At 53.4% G+C, this 22,735-nt stretch overlaps 1 protein-coding gene across 2 annotated transcripts; it reads right to left on the bottom strand.

The window, feature by feature from the left end:
* Positions 1 to 758: 758 nt before the first annotated feature.
* Positions 759 to 14,965, bottom strand: TBX3 (T-box transcription factor 3). 2 transcript variants are annotated; one of them, XM_043557687.1, is made up of 8 exons: positions 13,230 to 14,965; positions 11,324 to 11,591; positions 10,329 to 10,388; positions 9,878 to 10,024; positions 7,920 to 7,996; positions 6,709 to 6,866; positions 4,566 to 5,242; positions 759 to 2,863 (listed from the first exon to the last, which is right to left on the bottom strand). In XM_043557687.1, exons 1-8 carry the CDS (start codon positions 13,616 to 13,618, stop codon positions 2,402 to 2,404), a joined length of 2,238 nt encoding a protein of 745 aa, XP_043413622.1. In that variant the 5' UTR covers positions 13,619 to 14,965; the 3' UTR covers positions 759 to 2,401. The 2 variants fall into 2 exon arrangements, with proteins under 2 accessions (XP_043413622.1, XP_043413623.1); XM_043557688.1 differs by lacking the exon at positions 10,329 to 10,388 and having other exon boundaries at positions 13,230 to 14,961.
* Positions 14,966 to 22,735: the final 7,770 nt, after the last annotated feature.

Consider the following 22,735-nt stretch of genomic DNA (forward strand, 5'->3'; position numbering starts at 1 on the left):
GGAGGGCCGGAGGAGGGTGTCAGCCTCCTGGGTGACTTTTCCCTGGGAGGGGGTCAACTATGCGCCCTCGAATTACCTTTCCCTGGCGGTGAAAACCTGCCTCCCCCTCGCGTGACACAGCTAAGTTTGCGCGGAGCTGGCCGCATTCCGCACGCACGTTGGGGAGCCCTGGGTCAGCAGGGTCCCAGCAGAGACACGGGGGACGTTGGGGCCCTGCCAGGTCTCCCACCACCCGGGAGGGTCGCTGCCTTGCCCAGCCTGGTCTGGCGGCGAGATCTCACTTTTTTTTTTTTTTTTTTTTGCACATTGATGCAAAGAGATAGTTTTGACTTGCATTTTCCGGATGGACGTGAAAAGGGAGAGCGAGCCTAAAACGAAAACGTTCGCAGTCCTCGACCGTATTTTTGGTCGGACTCGTGTGGGAACCCCGGACTTGGGGAGGGGAGCATTCTTTTTCCATTAAAACTTAAGTATCTGAAATTGCAATTCAACCCGATTCTAATCAGTCTTCTCTTCCCGTCTCTCGTTTTGCTCCCTGATTTAAAGGAAAAGTAATTTCAGATCGGAGCGGCTCCCTTCGCCCCAGTAAGGGACTTTTGTTTTTAGCTTTGGAACTTGAGTGACAGCTCATTTGGGTTCCGTGGGGGCGGTCTTAATTACTTAAAGGCGAAGGGAAGGGGACTGAGGAAGCAAGAGGGGACAGAAGCCTCGGCTTGCAGAAAAGTTTTCTAAAGAAAGCACTTCACACGAGGCCCAGGGACATTTCAATAAAAATTTATTGAAATTTCAATGCTGTTTTTAAAGAGAGGGGAAGAAATACAGAAAACCAAAGAACTCATCAACAATTATAACACAAAATATACCTTCATGAATTTTTGTCTTTAAACCATCCCTCAGCACCTGACTCGTGAACTGGGAATATAGCTCTATAGGCACCAATTCAAAACACCATCAATATTGAAGACAGTAGTCAATCCCACTTCGTTTTGAAGAAACCAGACTAGCAAATACAAATACAAAAGAAAAATTAGAAAATCAATCCACAGCCTCTGCACTCCCGGTCCCCCCCACCCTTCCCCACCCCCAAGCAATCTCAGAAACACTCTTAGGGTGTTATATTTTAAGGAACTTAAGGTAAGTTGCACACCTCCCCAGTTTGGGGTGAAATAGACAATGGTGCTTCCCCCCCCCCCATTCTTGGACACTAAAAAAGAAAAAACTTTTTTTTTTCAGACAGCTCTTTTCAAAGTCTGTTGGTGTCGGTGCAGAAAGTGTGTTTTCTAGTTTTAAAAGCGATCCTGTGGCCTTGAAATAAAATTGACGAAAGGAAAACAAGAACACAAAACCAGGCGGCTGCGATCCTATTTACAGAGACCTATGTACAACGTCAATAAATTAAAGTTTAATTTTCCGAGCATTCATATTGCACCTATTTACAAGAGTTATCAAATAATTACATAAATACTTTGTCTAATAGTCTCACTTCTTCTTTATTATTTTTCTTAAAACCTTGTTATTGCATATAGAGGAAAGAGAATTAACTGAGACATAAATCCTGCTACAAAGATGAGATAAAATAAATTCACTTTGTGTGTGTGTGTTCTCCCCACCCCTTCCCTTTAAGTCCTCCCCCCCTTGGGATTGCCAATTGGAGGGTAGAGAATGGGGGCGGGGGAAGTATGGGTTCATGTTCTTTTCTCTCTAAAAGCAAGCATTCAAATAAAAACCACAAATACATTACTGTGGATCATGCAAAAAGAGACCTATAGCGGCTCTTAAAACATCACAAGAATATTAAAAAGACACAGATTTCCTTAATAGAGACCAAAGAAGGATGGCAAGGACTTCCTTCCCCAAACAATGCTGCTCAGTCATTTATTTAGAACTGATATGCAAGTCACTATAAAGTTTTAATGTTCACAAACAGAATCATGTTAACGTATTCATTTGTCCCCAGTATATTTTTTTTTATTTTGTTTTTGTTTCTACTTGACACGGTGAAGGAAAAAAAATATATATATATATATAAATCTGCACTGGGGGAGGAGCCTTTCAACACCTCCCCTCCTGGTGGGCCTGGCTACCTTTTTTTCTCCCCACAGCAACCAGACCAGCCTTGTGGCGGGAGGTGCTGTGGCTATAAATGGTTTAACTCCTACCCCAACAGCTCAAGGCAACAGACATTTCTGGGCCCCAGAATCTGAGTCAGATCCTGGATATATAAACCACGCCAAGAAGACAGGGCCTGTTTCTAGCACATTCTCGAGGAGTCCGGCACCCCTTCCCAGACAGGACTGCACAAAGGGCCAACCCCACGGCGCGCCCGTGGTTTATTTTACATCCGACAAAGTGCACTGCAGACTGGAGACTGGAATGAAGAGATTTTTTTCTAGGGAGGGCTTTACGGGGACCCGCTGCGGGACCTGTCCGGCTTGGCCTCCAAGCCGCTGACCAACCGCTGAATGCTCTGCAGTTCGCTGGTGGCCGCCTCCTTCTCCGGGCAGAGTTTGGGCGACAAGGACACAGAGCTGGAGGAGAGCGTGGAGGAGCGGCTGTTGAGTTCCGAGCCTGAGTCCACGGCCACCGAGGCCGGGCTGGCGGCCAGCGCGGCGGCTTTGGCGTCCAGGGGCCCCGCGGCCGCGGCCATGGACGGCAGGGCGGTGGTGAGCAGGCCGCTGCTGTCCGGGACCGGCATGGGGATGGAGTAGGGGCTGTAGCGCAGCCGCGGGCGCATGGTGTTCAGGTTGAGGAAGGGGTGTCGGTGCACCGAGCTGGAGGCCGCGGCCGAAGACGCGGCCGCCGCCGCGGCCATGTACGTGTAGGGGTAAGGGAACAGGCTTCCGAAAGGCGACATGGCCAGGCCCTGCGGGGAGAAAGAGAAATGCAGGCGGTGAATCGGCCCGCAGGGCCTGCGCAGCGGGGAGGAGCCAACCTCGACCGTCCACCTGCCCCCTCCCCCCAACCTTGGGGCCTTGGGCAAGTCATTAATCTCTGGGGCTGGGGCACTCAGCTTTCCTTCTCTAGATCCACTTCACTCCCTGTGCCCCAGCTTTCTTATGGAGGAAAAACAACAACAACAACAACAAAAAACCCCAGGGATATACGAGATAGTTCGTACCCTTACTGGGACTTTGGATAGTGAATGGGCTAAGGCCCGCAACGCGCTACATGGGGCACCTGACCAACAGAACTGTTAGAAATTCTCCCACTGGGGTCAGTCGGTGCACCTGATAAATGGGGCTGCAGGCTAGTCCAGCCACAAAGGTAGCAAAGGGTATAAATTATGGGACATACACTTGCTAAAGGCAATTGGGGGTGGGGGGAGCGAAAGGTGTTTGCTCTAAACGGGGACAAAGAAATCATCTGGCCTGATACACTGGTATCACAGGTAGAGAAACCGAGGTAGGCCCCACGGGTACAGGAAGCCACTCAGCTTCAAGTTCCAGAAGCTGAATTTAAAATTTAGGCCCCCTGCCCTGGGCCAGTTCTCTCTGTCCTTTGCCTTGGGGTAGGTACCCTGACTACCTACCTGGTTGCCCAGGCAGCCCCTCCAGGACAGGGTCTCCAGAAGGAGAGGGGAGCAAGGGGAAGGGCCAGAAGCCAGCCCTGTTCTCAGTTCCCTCCTCCCCTCCCTCCCCCCCCCCCCCACCAGAGGGGAGCAAACCCTGCCTCTTGGCTCAGAGAAGGGAGACGAATGTACTCAGACAAAACAAAGGCAAGGGCGTGCAGAAAACCCCACAGAACCTTTCTCGCTGGGTTCAGAGCATTTCCAGCGGGCCCGACTTCTCCCCAGCTGCCCTGCACCCCGGCACAGCTGTCTGACCCGTATAAGAGGCCGCCAGGCCTGCCACAGCCAGCCGAAGAAGTCTGCCCCTATCCTCTGACATTTCCCACACAGGCACAAACCATTAACCCTTTGGGGGACAGGCTGGCCTGCTTGGGGTGAGGGACAGGGGACAAGCTTCCCACTGGAAGGAAAGGCAGAAGACTCAACTCCCCCCCAAAAACAGTCCCTGCCCCTCCCCAGGCCGTGGTCCCCCCCTTGTGTGATTCCTGGCGGGGCCGTTGGCTATGAGCCATTGGAGAGGCATTAGAGCTCTGAAGCTGACATCATAGACCCTGAAGAAGGTCCTGAAGTCAGCGCCTCTGCCCCACCACTTACAGGCTGTGTGACTTTGGATAAGTGACTCAACATCTCTGGGCCTCTGCCACCTCGTCTATAAAGGGGAGGTGACAACAGTGCCACTGAAAGCAGAACAGACCGCCACAACGGAAGTGCCAGATAGAGCCATTAGCATGATTACTGCTTTCCTACTCTACTAGAAACAGCCCTTAACTTAGAAAAAAATTTGAAGTTTTTTGGGGGGGGGGGAGGGAGGGAGTGTCAGGTTCTGCGGAGTCAGTGAGATAAACCTCGATCTAGCAATTCTTATTATGATTAATTATTATTATTAGGGCTCCTAAGCCAGGGGGCCTGGTGGGGGTCTGGCATCGCACGCAGGGTGGGGTAAGCAGAGCCACCCCGAGGGAGGGTCTGGAGAGCCCCGTGGATGACCCCTAATTACCTGCGAGGCCAGGACGTGCTGCTGGAGGTGGAAGGGCAGGGTGGCCGCCGACGCCCCCGACAGTCCCTGCGCCGCGGCCGCGGAGGCCATGGCGGTGGAATCCAGGCCCGAGACGCCGGTGGAGGCCCCGGACACGGTGGCCAGCAGGGGCCCCATGCCGGCCGCCATGCTGGAGAAGGCGCCCCCCATGGCGAACTGGCCGGGGTGCAGGAAGAGCGGGTGCCCGTTGAAGAACTGCTGACCCGCCAGCCCGGGGGCGAAGCCGAGGCCCGGCAGGGGGCCCTGGCCCAGGTGCGCGGCGGCCGCGTCCGTCTGCACCGTGAGCGGCGCGAAGGCCTCCTTGCCCGGCAGCGCGCGCGCCTCCTCGGCCTTGGACGTGGCCGCGCCCTCGCGGCCCGGGCTCCGGCGCTCCTCGGCGCCCAGGCCGCGGGTGCTGGACGAGATGGTGGCCGGGCTGTGGCGCGAGTCGGGCGACGCCTTGTCCAGCCGCCCGCTGTCCCGGGGCCGGCCGCCGGGCTCGGCGGCGAAGAGGTGCGCCTTGACCGCGGGGCTGCCCTTGTCGCGGCACGGCTCCTCCGACGTGGTGGTGGTGATCTTGGCCGCGTCGCAGGCCTCCGGGCCGTGCTCGTCTTTGCTGTCGGCCTCGGCGTCGCTCTCCCCCTCGCTGGGACACAGATCTACCATAGGAGGGGCACAAAAGCCAAGCGGAAGGGCGTGAGCTCCAATCTGGGCCAGCGGGGAACTCCAGTTGCCTGGTCTGAATCCCAGCTCGGGCCATGTACTAGCTGTGTGGTCCCCGGCCGGCCCCTTAACCTCTCCGGGCCTCAGTTTTCTCATCCGCAAAGTGGGAGTGATGACACCTCACAACTTTCCTGGGACGATCCACTAAGCTAACCCTCAATTTACAATATTTACATAGAACTGAACCCCTTCCCCACAGAACTCCCCCTCCCCCGAACCACTAGTGGACTTTTACTGTTTTTTTGCAATCGAGCGTTGAGCTCCTACCCTGTCAAAGCCTTTACCCGCCTTTCCCCAGTTCACTGCCTTCACTTTTTAGAAACAGAATTAAACGTATCCTAAAACTCACTTCAGGAACACCTCCTAGTTACTATCCAGAGTCTTTGTGCAGTGAGTGTCCAAGATTGGCACCTTCCAGAAATTTGTGAATTCTTCCAGAAGGATCCGTTTGAACCCTGCCCTGGTGGCAGTGGCAGAAATCCACACCCTCCCTCCACACACACACACATTCAACTGGAACCTTCTGTTGCCCCTGTCCCCGCAGACTGATGGGGGCAGCCCGCTCACCCACCCTGGGACAATCACAGATTCTTTCACTACACCCTCTGTGGGTCTCCCCCCAGGGGAAAAAAAAAAAAAAGGAAAAGAAAAAGGGATCCTATTTTATGTTTCAAGTTTAAATGGACTGAAGTCATCATGGACTTTCATTTTAATTCACTTAAAAACAGGTTTCTTCCCACTGAGAGAGTGTGTGTGTCTTTCCAAATAAATAATTCTTGTTCTTTAAACACAGGAACTAACTGGGGATTCGAAGCATCTTGTCCGCTGCTCTCTCTCTCCCCTACTCTCCCTACTTGGATCCCCAGGGCCTCCTCTGCTTCCCCAGTGCTGTTTTCCCATTGTTGGCTCTAAGGCTGGACATTTTCTCGGCCACTGTCCCTGTTCCAGGTGGCAGAGAACCCCCTCCCTGCCCCCCCTCCCCCCCCCCTGCCTCAGGCCAAATACATTTTAATCTAGAGCTCAAAGATAGTAAAAAGTCACCAGTTGCTAGCTTGTTGCTAGCTTGGAGAGAGTTGAGGGAGAGAGACAGAGACAGAGACGTGCTCCGCGCAAGTTTTCAAAGATGGCCCCACCCAGAGGGAACAGCCACCCCGGCCTCAGCCAAACCAAGGTTTGCAGAAAGGGGGTTCGGAGTTCTCCTTTATACACCTGAGGGACGGGGACACACCTGGCCACCCTCTTTGAACTGTGGCTCCTGCTTAGGGACTTGAAGAAGCATCTGAAGTTTTTGAAGGGCAGGGTCCCTGGTGGATACCCCCACCCCCCCCCCAAATCTCCCAGCCGCGCCCCCCCCCCCACCCCCAAACCTGGAGTGGAGAGACTGGAGGCGATCAGGTCCTACCTTTGAGGTTCGATGTCCCTACGGTGGAGACAGCTGGAGACGAGGACTGGGCAAAGCAGTTAAAGGCTGCCTGTTCGCTTGAGGACTCATCTGAGGTCCCATTCTCCTTCTTCTGTCTGTCATCGAACACCCTCATAGACTGCAGGGTGAGCTGTTTTCTGTGCCAGAAACCCACACCCAGCGTCACAGAGCGGAACAGACATTTCCCCTCTTTGTCCGCCTCACCCTCTCCAAAGAGGCGCACTGGGCACACCTCACCCTGCCCACCACCCACGGTTTCTCTGAAACCTGCTTGCCCCGAGGCAGCCAGAGACCCGAGCATTGTTCTGGGGCCTGTAAGGAGGCCTGAGTGTGGCACGGAGGGGAGGAGGCTGTTGGAGGAAGAAGGCTTCAGCTCCACTCAAGATCAGCAGTTCATTAGGGCAAGAGCACGGGCCACAGACAGCTGAACGGCCGGCCTCACAGAAGGAGGGTGAACTGGGTGCCCCAGCTGGTGAACACACACAGCCTCCAAACTCCCCACTGGTTGCTAAGACCGCGGTTGCCAACTTGCTTATTTCATGGTGCACTTTAATTGTGTTATGTTACCGACATACCCATCGTAACCGGAGGGGGGAAATAAAAATCTATGTGGATGTTGGACATTATGTTTTAACGCTCACCGCCCCCCGCCCCCGCCCCCGCAAGGGGAGAGGTTAAAAATCTGGGCTGATCTTCTGGATTTTGGAAATTCTTTGAAAGCGGGTGGGGGAGGGGAGAGCCGCTTCCATATACTATCCAGCTGTCTGCTTCATGCAAAATGATATGTATACCCATGAAGGAGAGCATCCTAGATTTCTCAAGGGGCCTCAGTTCTGTCGGACCGTATTTGCAAGACAAGTTTGCAAAAATTCCAAAGCATTTTGTGAATGGTTTAGTCCTTTCCTGGGACCTGGCTGGGATGAAGTTCATTAGGAATGAATAGGCGACTGTCTATGATCTGTTATCCCTGACACTTTTCTTCCAGAGACCGCGATGGTGTGGCCTAGTTCGTGTCCTTGCAAGCAGGTAGCAGAGAGGCGGTCAATTCTTTTCCACCACCCCCCCCTCCACACACACACACCTTCTTAATATAAGTGCCTGCATCCCGCTTCTAACAGTTGAGGCTTGGGTCCAAGGGAAATAATTCTCCAAATTACCTGAGAAAATACTGGTTAAGGGTCTCCACTCACCTTTTTTCTCTCCTGCCATTTCCAGTGTCCCGGAAACCTTTTGCAAAAGGGTTGTTGTCTATTTTTAACTGAGTTATCTAGAGGAGGAGACACAAGCAAGAAAGAGACATTGGCTTCATTTTCTAGAATGTTTCGGGGGGAGTTCCCGCCCCCCCCAACTTAGTCTACTAGAAATTGGACTAGCCAAAAGAAGTCATTCGTATATGTCAGGTTAAAGAGAAAGGGAGAGGAATAACGGTTGTAAGGGTGGAGGGGACCCGGAGAAAAATCAAGGATCTACACCATGGCTTACACCTCCCATAGGAAGCCACAGCAGGGATTCCAGACTGAAATTATACCGTCTGGGAAATGCCTCATTCTGTTCTGCAGGCAGCCTTGAGAGCTTGGGTTTAGAAATGGAAAGACTGTCAAAGTTGTCAAAAGAGACAACCTGTAGATCTTAAAATTATGCTTTCATTTTGTTTTTTTTCATAGAGTGCAATTCATCATAAAATATGTTATGGCGTAAATCCTGCCCCCAAACACACACAGACACAAACACACACACACACACACACACACACACACACAGCATACACTCCAAACTTTTCTGTGAATCTAATAAAATGATTTATGGGGTTTCGCTGCTCTTGTGCCAGAGTGGGTTTGATTTTTTATTTATTTATTTATTTTTTATTTATTTATTTTTTTTTGCTGGGTTGGGGTCGGTGGGGGGGAGGAGGGTTGAGGAATTACAATATTGACAATTACAGATGTCAAAGGACTGAATGACCACTGGAAACATTTGTTTTCATTTATATGCTCTGCCACCCCCCCCCCTTAGGTTGGAGAAGGCCTGTGGCCTCTTTGTCCCATCAAAAATGCTATGTTTTGTTATTACTTTAACAACTCAGATTCACAGGATTCTGGGTCTAGAGGGAGCGTGCATTTGCACGCTGGGGCAAAATGCCATAGTATGTAATCTTTCAAATCCCTTCCCTTAGAGGAAAAAAAAGAGAGAGATCTAGAAAGTCAGAGGACCCACCCATGGGGACAACGTATTCAAAGGCAAAAGGAAACAAGGCTCAGAAGAGCAGGGGTCCTCTGCTGCCCCCACCCCCAGAACAGCCTGCTGACAGTCAAGCTGGGAGCTGGGGAATCAGCAAGCTTCACTTTCCCCGGGTCTCTCGGTGCACATGCCCATGACCTTCAGGCCAGCATAACTTGACATATCAGGTGCTGCCTGCTGGTCCATTTGGGGGTACTTCTAATCTGGGCTTCAGGCCCAAGGGAGAAAAAAAAAAACCTTCAAATGAAGGGATGACTTTGGTCATCTCATCTCAAAAGCCTCAGACAACTCGATTAGCATGACCCTGTGATCAGAGGAGGTTTTTCCAACCACACACACACACACACACACACACACACACACATACACACACACACACCATAAAAAACACAGCAGCATAAAAGGTAATAAAAACCAGACCAGCTACTCAGGGTTTCTGGCTAGGGGAGAAAATCTGTTCTCCAATGGGATTCTCCTCCCAGGATATCCCAAATGGCTTTTGCCTTAACTTTTTAGCTGGTGCCTTTAGAACCTGGAACCTGGTTTTTGATGCTTCTTCCAGAAGGAGAGGAAGCTGAGCCTCAAAACAAACAAGAAAAAGCCAGGAGTGGGGAAGCCGGTGGCAACACGGTTATAGGAGCTGCTCACTAGCAAAGTTAGTTTGGCATGTTTTCACTCCGAGTTGGAGTCCTAGCTGGTCAAGTTTTTGTTTTGTTTTGTGTGTTCCCTGCCTCTTGGACGCGCTCAGAGCCCCTTCCCCTCCAAAAGCTCCCCTGAAGGTCAAATCACAGAAGAAAACTGAGCCTCTCCCATCCCAATTCTTTTGTAAATCCCTCAGCGTCTTCCCCAGGCAGCTTAAAGGTGAGGGGAAAAATATCACCGTGGAAAAGAAAAAGCGACTTTTGGTTACCTTGTCATTCTGGTATGCTGTCACGGCGATGAACTCAGTTTCGGGGAACAAGTATGTCCGAAATGTACTATAAGGAAGTTTCAAGATGTCATTGGCCCTCACGATGTGGAACCGTGGCTGGTATTTGTGCATGGAGTTCAATATGGTCTGCGGGGGGCGGGGGGGGGGGCGCGCAGGGGAGAGGGGAGACACACAGCAAAAAAAAAAAAAAAAAAAAAAAAAGGTTTAGTGAGACAAACGGGACCTTAGGACCCCTGCCAGGCTGACATCTACCCCACCGAAGGGTACCAAGCTTATCTGGAGCCCACCTCCTCTCCTCGGAGCACCTCTTTGGGCACACTCCGCTCCACACATGTTATCTTCTGGAGAATCCAAACTGCTCCTCGGTTTCCAAAGGGTCCCCCCCACCCTCACCATCTAAGGTCCGTTCGTACCTTGAACCCTAGCCTACCTGAGTACCAAAACTATAATTCCCCTGCCACGTTGCGTGATCACTTGGGAAGGCCAAAGTCTTAAAAGATAGAGAAAAACATGCATTTTAATTTACAAAATGATTCAGTCCTTTAAGCGCCCACTAATTGACGAGCCCAATCCACTTAAAGCCCTGAAAGGTTGAACTCTAGAGAGGAATATTTATGCCTTAATCAAATCAAAGGCTTCAAATGCAATTCCTGCCCGCTGAAGATATTTCCGCGTCATTCACATCTTCCTGGGCCTAATCTTTCTGCTTATTCCTCGCTTATCACTCGGTTTATTTTATTGAAATGTTGGGGAGGGGGAGGGGCAGGGGGCAAAAGGTGTTTTGCTTGACTTTTACAAGCAATTCCAGTCTCCTCAAAGTTTCTAAGGACTCTCCCACTGACTCCATGCATACACTTCCAACATGCACATCATTTTTATCCTGGAGAGCTCCGTCTCATTTCTAGCAAACCTGACTTTCACCTAAGCCCGAGTTTCTTTTTTTCGGAGGAGAAAAAAAAAAAAATCTTTCCAAAAATGTACTCACACCCTTTTAACCAACGTAGCCAGGGCTCTGAACCTTAACCCCCCGCCCAAGAAATAATGAGGCTCGTTTCCAAACAGAAGTAGGATAGCTCAAAACAAATTCCTGGCAGACACATAACTTTAAAATTGATTTTGTAGCTTAACAATTGGTTTTTAACTTCACTGTCAGGCGTTTACCAAGACCTGGAATTGCCACAGAACGCGAGTGGTGAGTGTTCTCGCCCTCGTTTCTTTTAGAGCGCCAGGCCTTCCATTATCCAAAGAGAAACACCCCGGAATCCTCTCTCTGGCTCTGTTTCCGATGGAACAACTTTTGCTACACTTAGCAACAGAGGGCAAGGGAGAAGTCTGAGCAGAAACCGGTGATTTTACAAGGCCAGGGGAAGCGCTGCCTTTGCTAAGGTGAAGAAAGAGAAAATTTTACTGAGCGGTGAAACTTACAAATCCGTGTTTGTCCGAAATGTTGTTGGTGAGTTTCAGTTTGTGGAAAGTGACAACTTTGGACATCCACTGTTCCCCGGTAGCCGGGCTGTCTGGGTGAATGTACATTCTCTTTGGCATTTCAGGGTCAGCCTTACCAGCCACCATCCACCGAGAATTATGGAATTTATATCGACAGTCATCAGCAGCTATAATGTCCATCAACAGAATATATTTGGCTTTTTTATCCAGCCCGGAACATCTTACTTTAAATGGAGGAAACATTCGCCTACAACAGCAAGGGAAGAGAAAAAGAAATGGCTCAGACTCTTGGGTTTGAGTCCCTGTTTACCCTGAAATATTTCAATCAGATTCAAAACTTTCTCCTGTGATTGACTGAGGAGTTTCTGTTTCAGAGGAAGGCCACTGAGGGCAATATTATATCCTTCCACGACAGAAGTGTTAAGCACCCTCAATTTCTCCACGGTGAAATGTCTCAAGGTTCAAAACAAGTGAATTATGGCACTCCCTTTCTCTACAGCGTCTAATAATCTCTCCACAATTTTTTCCTCTTGTAGGACTTCACAGATGGCCCTCTTTACAGAGAAATTCTGGCCTTTCCCCCCTGTCCCCGGAGTGTCTACTTCTAAACAGCTAGGGGTAGGATTTTACTTAAAGTGGGGTCAGTCAAGGCTAGAATTCGCCACTGCTGAGAAAAAGTTAAATTTATCAAGGAAATAAACGTCCAGCTTCCCTGCTACGGAGCAGCGAACCCGCCTCTGGGGGAAATGAAACTGGCCTTCAGTGAGTTCTCAAAACGAATTCTGTAGTTTGGGGTGGACTTCTGGGCCTGATAACCAATCTGCCTGGCATGCTGCTAACCACATTTCTCCCCTGGCTCGGGCCCGTCCCGAAAGGCAAGGCTGTACCACCAACAGCTTCTTATTTCCCAGAAGCGGTGGCAACCCACGGTCCTGACTCGAAAGGAAGCACTTCGCTGCGAAACCGAGGTAACGTCTTCTGGGTTTAGAGAATGTTTATGCCCAGCTTTGGCCTCATTTTGCTAGGAAAGATACCGAAAGCTCGAGACATCCCTCAAGAGAGGGAGTTTATTTTTATTATTCCAACACTATGCCTTGATGGACTTCAATGCCATTAAAAAAAAAAAATCATTGATTTTAAGGGACAGGCAGGTTTCGGTCAGGCAAGGACCTTTTCGTTATATAAAATATGGTTGGTAATATAGAAAAAAGCAGCATGTGTCTCTCCAGGGGCCTTGGATCTGCAAACATCATCTTAATTATCCAAAATTGCCTAAACTCTCCCTCGGATTACGGACACGTGAAGCAGTGTAGACAAACAAACCCAAATGCCCTTCCATTTCTCTGTGACCCTGCCGGAGGCCAGCGCAGGCCCCCCTGCAGACCCAGAGGCTAGGCTGGAGAGCAGAAAGGGCAAATGGAGAGCCAGCTTCGGGGTCTCCCACTACCACACAAAAGAAAAGGGCAGTGAAGTTTTTCTCGCTGGGAACAAAATGAAACAAACAAAACCCAGAACATCAACAAAGACATAAGGATGTTCCAGAAAGGTTTGAACAGCGAACTTCCTGCCATGGGGTGGTTTTCTTTCTTCCTGCAGGAGATGTCTGAGTGCCTTGGAAAAATCCTATCTAGCCTGTAGGGAATCCAGGGTGCGGACCGAGGTGGGAAAAACTAGGGCTGCAAAGGGCCAGGTAAGCTGAAATTTCCGACCCGTGGGGCAGGGGCCGGGGAATGTCTGTACCTGGTTCCAGGGGAACTAAGTTTTGACTAAGCCCGAGTAACCGGCAAACCGGGTATTCTGGGAACAGAGAGAGATAAAGGTAAGGTGGGGGGGAGAAGAAAACACCTCCATTAGCTTGGGGGAGGGGGCCCGGCTACGTGCTTACCTTCCCGACTTGGTAATGACCATCTCGGTGCCCCGCTTGTGGAACTGATCCCAAAGTTCTTTGGCCTCGAGGTGCACCTTGGGGTCATCCTCCACCTCTTCTTCGGGCTCCATGGTCTTCAGAGGCCTCAGATGCGCCTGGGGCCCCAGGGACGAGAAAGGGATGCCGGTCTCGGCCGCCCCCACCAATTGATCCATGATCGGCTTGGCCAGGGCGCCCGGCAGCGAGAGCGCCGCCGCGCCGTTGGGAGGCAGCGTCAGCGCGGGGAAGAAGGGCGGCTGGTGACCCAGCACCGCGCTCATGGCGAAGTCCGGCGCCCGGTGAGGTAGGAACGGATGGTAGGCCATGCTTGTCCCAGGAATGACCGGATCTCTCATGGAGAGGCTCATCCACTCCAGGCGGGGCGCTGGGCTCCAGCCGGGGACAAGTCCGCAGCTGCTGTTTGGTTTTGTTTTGGTTTTTAACAGCAGCACATAGTTTGAGAAAGAAAAAAAAAAAGAAAGAAAGAAAGAAAAAAAGGGGGGGAGTCACAACTAAAGCACCCTAGGGAAGGGGGGGAAGTGTCTTTTGGGGAAGGGGGAATGCCTCTTTTAAAGAGGGCAAGGCGAGAAATCAGGAGACATAGTCGCTTGGGTGACTGTCCTTGTGCCTTGCGTTTTTTAAAAAGCCGCTCCTGGAAGTCGGTTTCACAGGCGAGAGCAGCGAGCAGGGTCTCACTGGCGCCCGAGCGCCGCCGCTTAGCCGAATCGACACTTCAGCCCCCGGTCCCAGGAATCGCTCCCCGGCCCCCGGTTCTTTGTTGCGATTGCGGACGACTCAGCTCCGAGAGACTTTTTACCTTCTCTTCTCCTTGTTCCCCGCCCCCCTGTCTCTCTTCCTCTCCCTCTCTCTCTCTGGAGGCGTCTGCTGTAGCGCTAGACCCGGCTCCGCCAGCGAGCGAGAGAGCGGAAAAGTCTCTCGCCTTTAAAAAAAAAAAAAAAAAAAAAAAAAATCTCTGATTCAAGCTCTCTTCTACCAGCGCTATCAAAACTTGAACTGCAAACTGGCTTCCGTCCGCCCTCCTCCTCCTTCCTCTGCTCCGAGCCTCCGGAGGGTGTCCTGGGTTGCAATCCGAGTCCCGCGGCGCTCCTCTCCCGCGCCTGTCTTCCTTGTCCTAAAACGTGAGCGAAATCGCTTCCTAAATCTGCGTCCAGACGCGCAGGGCAGGGAGGATTGAGTGGGGGGAACGAACTGGGGAGAGGGGGAGAGAGAGAGGGAGAGAGAGGGAGAGACAGGAGAGAGGGAGAGAGGGACGGAGCGGGAGAGGGAGCGCGAGGAAAGGGAGGGAGCGAGAGCGAGCGAGCGAGAGCTCCGCGCCACCCTCCTCCGCCTCTAGAATTCCCCGGGCGTCTGCACGGCGGCTCTAGAAGGTCGGGCTGTGCTGTGGGCTGCGGGGAGCCGGAGGCCTCTTGATTGGCTCTTTGACGCTTTCGGACCAATTGTGTTGCTGCATAGGCGTGGTTTTCACAGGTCGAGTGCTGGGGGATAGAGCCGAGTTATAAAAAGAAGGTGTCGGAAACTGTAACGTCGCAGCGCCGCATCGGTACTACTGCCTGTCCTGTGAATATGTCAACATGATCAGAGGGAGGGCGGGGAGCCACTGGGGAGCGCGCACAGAGTCGCCTCTAGGTGGCTTATCGAGAGATCGCTGCAGCCCCTGAGCTCGCTCGCTCGCGCTGGCTCAGCCCACGTCTGAAATGCCTCAGTCATCCAGCCCCGGATCGAGGGAGGAGGCAGGGCCCGGGGAGGAAGGGGGAGGAGGAGGGAGCGAGCGAGCCGGGCCAGGAAGGCGGAGAGCGCGCCGGGCGCCGGGCAGGGGCGCTCGCCTCTCGCGCGCTCGGCTCGCCTCTCCTCGCCGGCCGCCGCGGCCGTTTCCCTCTGCGGCTCACCCTCTCGCCGCGGCCCCGGGAGGGCCAGGCGGACGGCCGAGCCCCCGGCGAGCTGCCGTTCGGCCGCCGGCCGCAACAAAAGGCGGCAGCGGCGGAGGGGCGAGCGCCGAGCGCCGAGACTCCGGGCTTGCGCGCTCCCCGGCCCCACGTGGAGCCCAGCTCCGCCGGGCCGCCGCTGAAGGGCTCCCGAGCTCGGGTGGCTCTCGGCGCCGGGCTCCCGGCTCCTGGGCTCGCGGGCTCCCGGGCACACGCGTGCGGGGGCTCCCTCTCCCCCGGGCCCCACCCGAAGCCGTGGGCGGGGACCCGAGCGCCCCGCCACTCCCGCGCGCGGACACGCGCGGGCACCCCGGGACCGAGCCACCCGCGCGAAAACACGTACACGCAAACACGTACACAGCCTGCGCCTCCGGCCCTGGTTGCGCTCACCCCGGGAGGCGGACTCGGGGATTTTTTTTGAAATGCATTTGCCAGCCCTTTTAGATCTCGTCTTCTATCCGAATCCGGGCTCCCCGAGTTCCACCTGAATGTGTGCGTGAGTGTAGAGGAGAGAATGGAGATCGGGACGGAAGGAGCGCGGCGAGGGACTAGGTTCTGGGCCTGCCCCGGCCGAACCTCTGCCCTCACCTCGGCGGCCCTGGGAGAGCTGGTAGGGGGAGGCGCGCCCTCCTTGTATCTTCTCCGGGCATTTCACCTATCTCTCTCGTGCCTCAGTCCTTTCTCCACCCGGGGACTTATCTCACCAGAAGTCGGGGGTGAATTTGTAAAACAAACCGTGATACGCCCCCACCCCAGAGGCGAGGTGACTGGTTCCAGTTCAGGTAGGGTGTGGGGGGGGGAGGGGGGCTCAGCGGGGGTGAAGGGGAGGGAGGCGTCTTCCGAATCAGACCTGTCGCCGAATTGGTATGTTACCACAGGTTCCCTGTCTGGATCAGAGGCTTCCCCAAACCCACGTTTCTCGCTTCTGGGGTGGGGGGCAGGGAGTTGGGCCGTCCCTGCCCGGATGGATGGAAATCTTGGGTGGAATGTTCTTTTACCCTTTCTGGGTGGAGAGCTTCCTTGAGTGTAAAGGAGCGGAGAAAGGTTTGATTTCAAGGCCTAGGGGGCTAAGAAACCCAAGGCTTGGGATGTGTGTGTCTGTGTGTCCGCAGCCAGCGCGGTCCTCTCTTAGTCCGCCCTGTACATCCCCACGCCCCCAGCTCCCGGACTCCGAAATGGGAGCAAGTGGAGGGTGAAATGCACTTCTATTGTGGGCCAACGGCCTCGAGATAGGGGCGGAACTTTAGAGGCGACAAGCTTTGCCAGCCTCGCATTTTTGACGCACATGGTTAAGAGCGCTTGGCGCCAGCGCTGAGAATTCCCTGAAGTCACCAGAGAGAATGGAGTGGTTCTTCGAACTCCGTCTGGCTCGCCATCTCACCCCCTTCTTTCCCTTTCGGCCTGTCTTTCTCTGGTGTCTCTCTGCCGGTGGTGGAGAAGAGAGAAAGAGGGAGAGAGAAGAAAGAGGCAGCAGGGCCCTGGGGTGTCAGACGCCCCCTCCCCGATCCTGGAGGGTGCGAGAGGCCAGGCCTACCCCTCCTTACGCCTTCCACCGAGGTCACTGCAGGGTTTCACGAGTCTCTGGAGGCCCAAGCCCACCCCCTCCCCCACATCGCTCGCCTCCTGAGCCCGGGGCAGCTCGGCGGCCCCAAATCCCCGCGATCTGGTTTTGCCTGCACTCGCCAGCCAATCTCTGCCCTGCCGCTCCATGTAGAAAGTAGTTCTGCAGCCACAATGCGACTGACACCCCCCCCCCCCCAACTCCTCACTGTCTCGGTGCCCTCAAGCGACCAGATGCACGGGAGAGAGATGTTTCACTAGGTCCTCCGCTTTCTTGGCCTCCCTTCTGTTTTGGACTTGGGAAGGGAGCTTGCTAATTTCACTCGTAAATATCTCGACTTGCCTCTGGCCCCAGCGTGGACCGAGCGGGATTTCTGGCCCTCACATGGCCCCCTCCCTCGAATGCCTGTATTTTGCCCGTAGTTCTGACTTAACCCTGGGGTCACCCCTGTTACCGCTCCATAACCCGTCCCCCATTCTTGCTCACAAGGGGTGGAGGGGGGGGGAAGAGAGGAAAGTTTGCGGGGTTCTGGATCGAAAATGTCGACATCTTGCTAATGGTCTGCAAACTTCCGCCAATTATGACTGACCTCCCAGACTCGGCCCCGGGAGGCTCGTATTCTGCTGGGAGGCCGCGGTAACTCGGGATCAAAAGCGGGAAGGTGCGAACTCCTCTGTCTCTGCTGGGCCGTCGCGCCCCCCTCCCGGTGGGTGATAAACCCACTCTGGCGCCGGCCGTGCGCTGGGTGATTAATTTGCGAACAAACAAAAGCGGCCTGGTGGCCACCGCATTCGGGTTAAACATTGGCCAGCGCGTTCCGAAGATTTGTGCCAGGCCTGGCAGCCGGGGGAACCCACAAGGCTAGTGCGCCCCGAGACCCACGGCTTTAGGCTCCAGACGCGGGGTCTACACGGCCTTCTCTCTCTCTCTCTGTTTGCAGACCCCCACGATAGTCTCTCTCTCTCTCTCTCTCTCTCTCTCTCTCTCTCTCTCTTTCTCTCTCTCCCCCCGCCTCACACTCAACAAAAGACATACGGTTAACATTGAAGGAGCCTGGCCTTCGGTAGAGTCTGGAAAGCGGTGTTTTAAATGTCGGAGAAGGGGGGGGGGGGCTTGCAAAGTTCGGAGAGGACCTACGGAACTTCTGGTGTCCCCCAGATAGTCCTGCACCTTTTTGCAAAAAAGAGTTTTCACTTAATTGCAGGCCTGATTTTTTTTTTTTAATTTAAAAAACAAAACCCACCTCTGTCTATCTGTAATGCCTGCAGCATTTAAGGAGAAGCTGTGTGTGTGTGTGTGTGTGTGTGTGTGTGTGTGTGTAGATGGTAAAGCGGGGAAGGGGCAGAGGAGCCTCAGAACAAATTTCGTGTAGGCACACACAAATGCGAAACCAAAGCACCTATCCTCATAGTCCGGGCCACCAATGCGGCACAGAAGTTAGCCTTCCCAAAGAATGGCCCCGGGAAGCCTCTGGTTGATCCTTCTTTTTCCCTATGGCACTGCCTGCCTCCAACTATAAAAGGGACAAACCGACCCTTTTGTGACCGAATGGTGTTTATCTGAAGTTTACAAAAAAAGGGGGGAGGGAGGGGGAAAGGTTGGTGGGTAGGCGGGGTGGTTTACTTTGGCAAGTTTGCTGTAAATACTCTCTTCAGCATGTGTGAGGTCTGGCGAGGGACTATTACACGCTTATTCCCTCTTAAACTTTCACCCCCCCCCCTTTGCCGCCCAGCTTTTTTCAGTCCGAGGTGTCGGTAAATTGGAAACTCTGTTGACATAAAGACATCCGTGTTTCTCTAGGGGTCTGAGGCCTAATTAAGAAGTTTCCTACAGTGGTCAGGTCAACGCAGACACTTTTACTGGGGAGGGGTTCTCTGATCGCCTGGCAGTGTAGAGATGGCTCCCTGTTTCTTCCCAGTGCCCCCCCTCTGCACCGAGGATCTGGCCTTTTTGGTTTTGTTTTTGCTTTTGAAATTGACAAGCTTTGAAACCCACTGTATGTGGCTATAGGGCTCCCACCCCCTTTGGCCGCCCCATCCTGCTAACTGGGGACTTGATCTTCCTGCCAGAGATCCCAGGGAATCAGCTGTCTCCGGAGTGCCTAGCTTAGTGTTTGTGAGTCCTGCAAAATGCTGCCAGCAACCTCCTCCCCACCTGAGCCCTCCTGTGCTACCCCAAACCCTGAGTCTGCCATTTGCGGCTCTGAACCCACTAGAGGACCTCAGCACAGACCACGGAAGCTAGATGTTCCTCCTGGAGCTTGACGGTCGCTTCACCCACCCACCCCCTCCCCAAAGCTTGCTTTGAGAGCTCAGTTCCTCCCTGGCCGGGAGTCAGGAATCAGCCTCCCTATCTTTCCTCCCTCTGGGGGCAGGCACAAGCCTCTAGGTTGGACCAGACAGGACACCCATCTTTTGTTTCTTTTTTGTTTTTGTTTGTTGGCCGGTTGGTTGGTTGGTTGGTTGAGGTCCCGGTCTCTGTTCATCCTTCAGGACTGTGACTGTAGACCTGTATAATCTTTTTTGCTCTGTTTCTTTGACCTTTTCTCTTCTCTCCCTTGTCTCTGTCTTGTTCTGTTTCTATTTCTCCTTCCGGGCTGTCTCTACCCGCCCCCTGCCCCCACCAGCCGTTAACTTCTCTTGTTCCTTCTGCTTCTGATTTGCTCTCTTTTCCATCCTTTCTTCATCTTCTTTCTTCCTTTCTATTTTCTCTGACTTTTTTTTTTTTTTTTGGCCCTCTCTGAATTCTCTCCTGCTTTTCTGTGTTTCTGGATTGCCCCTGTGTTCCCTCTCGCGCCCCCTTCATCTTTGCCAGTGACCAAAGCAGGCTGGAAGCTCTTCTTGGGGTTCAAGCAGACAGCTCCCCCCCCCCCCCCCCCGCCATGCCCTTGGCCAGGAAGAAGACACAGTGTCCTGAGAGAAATAGGGTTGGACCCATCTGTGTAGGTTGGAAGGATCACCCAAGTCACCTCCCCCTCCCCCCCAGAGGATCTCTCTCCCTCCCTTTCTATCTCCTTTGGAAAGCAGGAGTCCCGGGTGAGGGGAGGCCCCTCTGCCCTAAAGCCCCAGCTCCTACCTCTGTCTTGCCCTAGCAGCACAGGGCCTTCCCGTAAGGCACATTTCCCTGTCCTCTGACAGCCCTCTAAATTATTGATCAGGGCGATTCAGTGCTAGAGTCTGGGGTGTGTGTGTGTGTGTGTGTGTGTGTGTGTGTGTGAAAAGGTTGTCAAAGTTGTCTAGCTTGGGGAAACAGTATTTTTAGTACGGAGGCTCACTTTGGTGCCAGCTGGTTTATGCTGTTTCTAGAGCATCATCCGTTATTCACGTAATCCCTGCTCATCATATGTCCTTTTAATGTAAATATGGTTTGGGCTGAAATAAAATGGAAAGATTTCACCCTCTGCATTATTCTTATTAGCACCTACCTTTCATCAAAGCCGATCACCCTGGAAAATGGCAAATTTGCACATGGCTAGTGAGTTAGATAAGTTGGAAGGGAACCGAGGGAGGGGGGATGAAGTGGGTGTGGGGGGGGAGAGTGCCTTTTATACATCTGTGAAGGGTTTTTTCCTCCCTCTCTCTCTCACAGGAAAAGGAACTAATTGTGGTTTCCTAATTTCAAACCAATCTACATCTTCAATGTTCCCTTTGTGTGTTTTACCCAATTACTTAAAGAAAAAAAAAAACCAGATAATGTAATGGACGTTTCTTAGGCCAGCAGCAATGAATTCAGGAGGAAGAGGGCAGGGAATTTTTCCTCTCGTCTTATCTGACCCAGAATCAGCGAGACGCAGGCCAGAGCTGGCTCGGGCCTCAGGCACCTGTGACCACCCAACACCTTTCTTTATTCAACATCCTCTTTCCAGATTTTCAGTCCAGACAGGTAAGCGGGCAAATGGTCCCTCAGCAGTTCACGCCAGGAATTTGGCTTGGGGGGGGGGGTCTGAGGCTGAGGGACAGAATACTCTAAAAAGGTGGAGGAAACAGACAACAGTACGTTCTCCAGTCCCCCCCGCCCCCCCCCCCCCCGGCAGATGGGAGGCTTCATCTGGACGGGGGAGCTTGGTTTTCCACGGTTTCCCGCTTCTGCCCCTTCCCACTGTTACTGGCGGGGCTGTCTGGTGCGAGTGGCTTGGGGGCGGTGGGGTCTTGCCCTCTGAGAGCAGACGGGGCAGAGGGAACAGGGGGATGTGTAAGCGAGGGGGCATGGCTAATTAAATGGCCGCCACTGTCAGGAAGGTTGACGGGGCCAAGAAAGATGGGCTCCTCCAATTCTGCTGAACTAACTGTCCCCTTAGAGCTACAGACACGTTTTCTCAATTTGAGCACAATATCCATTACTATTTCCCGTACTGGGTTTCAATTAAAGAGGATCAGAGCAGAGAGGGAAGGCAAGAGATAAATGAAAGAGAAGAGTGGGTGCCGAAGTGTGTGTGTGTGTGTGTGTGTGTGTGCGCGCGCGCATGTGTGTGTTTCCTCTCCATTTTCTTCTAGTAGCTGCTCCTTGTGAGCCATCCAGGTGGCCTAGGTTCTGAAAGTCATGTTTTCGTGTCTCCCCCAACCCATTAGGAGATAACACACTCAGATAGTCTTTCCTATCCATTGGAGCCCCAAAATGTGGCTGTCCCTGGGAGAGCTATGGCTTTGGGGAGGGATCGGTCTTTCCTATGTGGGCGCGAGGTTCCAAGGACTCAAGGGGTGTGAGCCTGGAAGGCTCACACGTTTTACCGTCACACTGAAAGCTGCTAAAACCCTATCTGCCTTGAACAATCCTATGGGAAACATAACCTCTTGTGGGTCTGGGACAGAGGGTGGCGGGGGAGTGATTTCACCCGCTTCTCCGGCTCCCTCGCCTGGCAGGTGGGGGACTTGGAAACCGGTGGCCAAGGCTAGGGTGTGAGTCTTAGGTTCAGGATGGTGACTCCAGGCCTGGTCTGTCCCTGAGCAGCTAGCTGCCTCACGCCCAGGGAAACGCTCTGGCCCAACTCACTCCTCACAGTTTGGAACCAAGCCCCAGCTCCGTCTCTGTGATCGCTGACCCCGCGGGGCCGTGGCCACTCAGAAAAGGGGGCGGGGGTCGCTGAACCTCAGTGTCAGTCTTAATTACCTGACAATCTGGGTAGCCTCCTCCTCTGTGTCGCTGAAACAAACTTGAGGCCTCAACAATGTGCCTTTAAGTCGCTGCCTTGCCTGCAAACTGATCTTCCCAGCCTTCAAATAGTGCATAACAAATCCTGCCTGAGTCTTGTAGAACATCCAGGGAGCGATGGGGGGGGGGGGGTGCAGCGCAGCTGGAGGGACTGTTGTCTCTCTCCCAACCTGAGCCCAAGGTTTGGGTGACACTTGTGACCTTAGAGACCCCAGAAGCCTTTCCAAGGCCCCAGCTTGGAGCCTTGGAATAAACAACCGAGAGCTGGAGAAGTGTCTCTCTCTTTTCCTTTTTTTATTTATTTTTAAGAGGAGGAAGACAGACGCAAAGACACACACATACATAGAAAGAGAAAGAAAATGTTTGCAATTGTCAAAGCGCTTTCCCCAAGACCTGCTTTTTTTCTGGTGCCCAGACCTCAGTGCATTTCATCTCCAAGCCAAATATTAAAAACCCTGGCAGGCGCGCGGGCAGAGGGCAGCGGCCTTCTCGATCTGGGAACCTCTCCTGGCAACATCCTTTCCTCCTTTCCCCTGGGAAAGGAAAACTTGCGGCCCCCAGGAAGGAGCGTGAGGCAGCGACAGCCCAGAGCTCCCCATCCAGGTCCTGTGGACGACGTTGTCCGGCCCCCGGGGTGCTTCGCCTCGCGCCGCAGCCGCCTTACCCCGGTTCCAAATGCGGAAGCTGGACGCGTTCCGTGCGGCTCCAGGCCTCGCCCAGCACGGAACCCGAGGAGACACTCGCTGCCTCGGATTACACCCGCACCCTGGGGTGGAAGGGTCGAGACTCGGGTCTGCCCCCCCGCCCCCCGGAACGCCGCACCGGCCCGCCGG

The sequence above is a fragment of the Prionailurus bengalensis genome, chromosome D3 (assembly GCF_016509475.1).
Source record: "Prionailurus bengalensis isolate Pbe53 chromosome D3, Fcat_Pben_1.1_paternal_pri, whole genome shotgun sequence".
Lineage (NCBI taxonomy): Eukaryota > Metazoa > Chordata > Mammalia > Carnivora > Felidae > Prionailurus > Prionailurus bengalensis.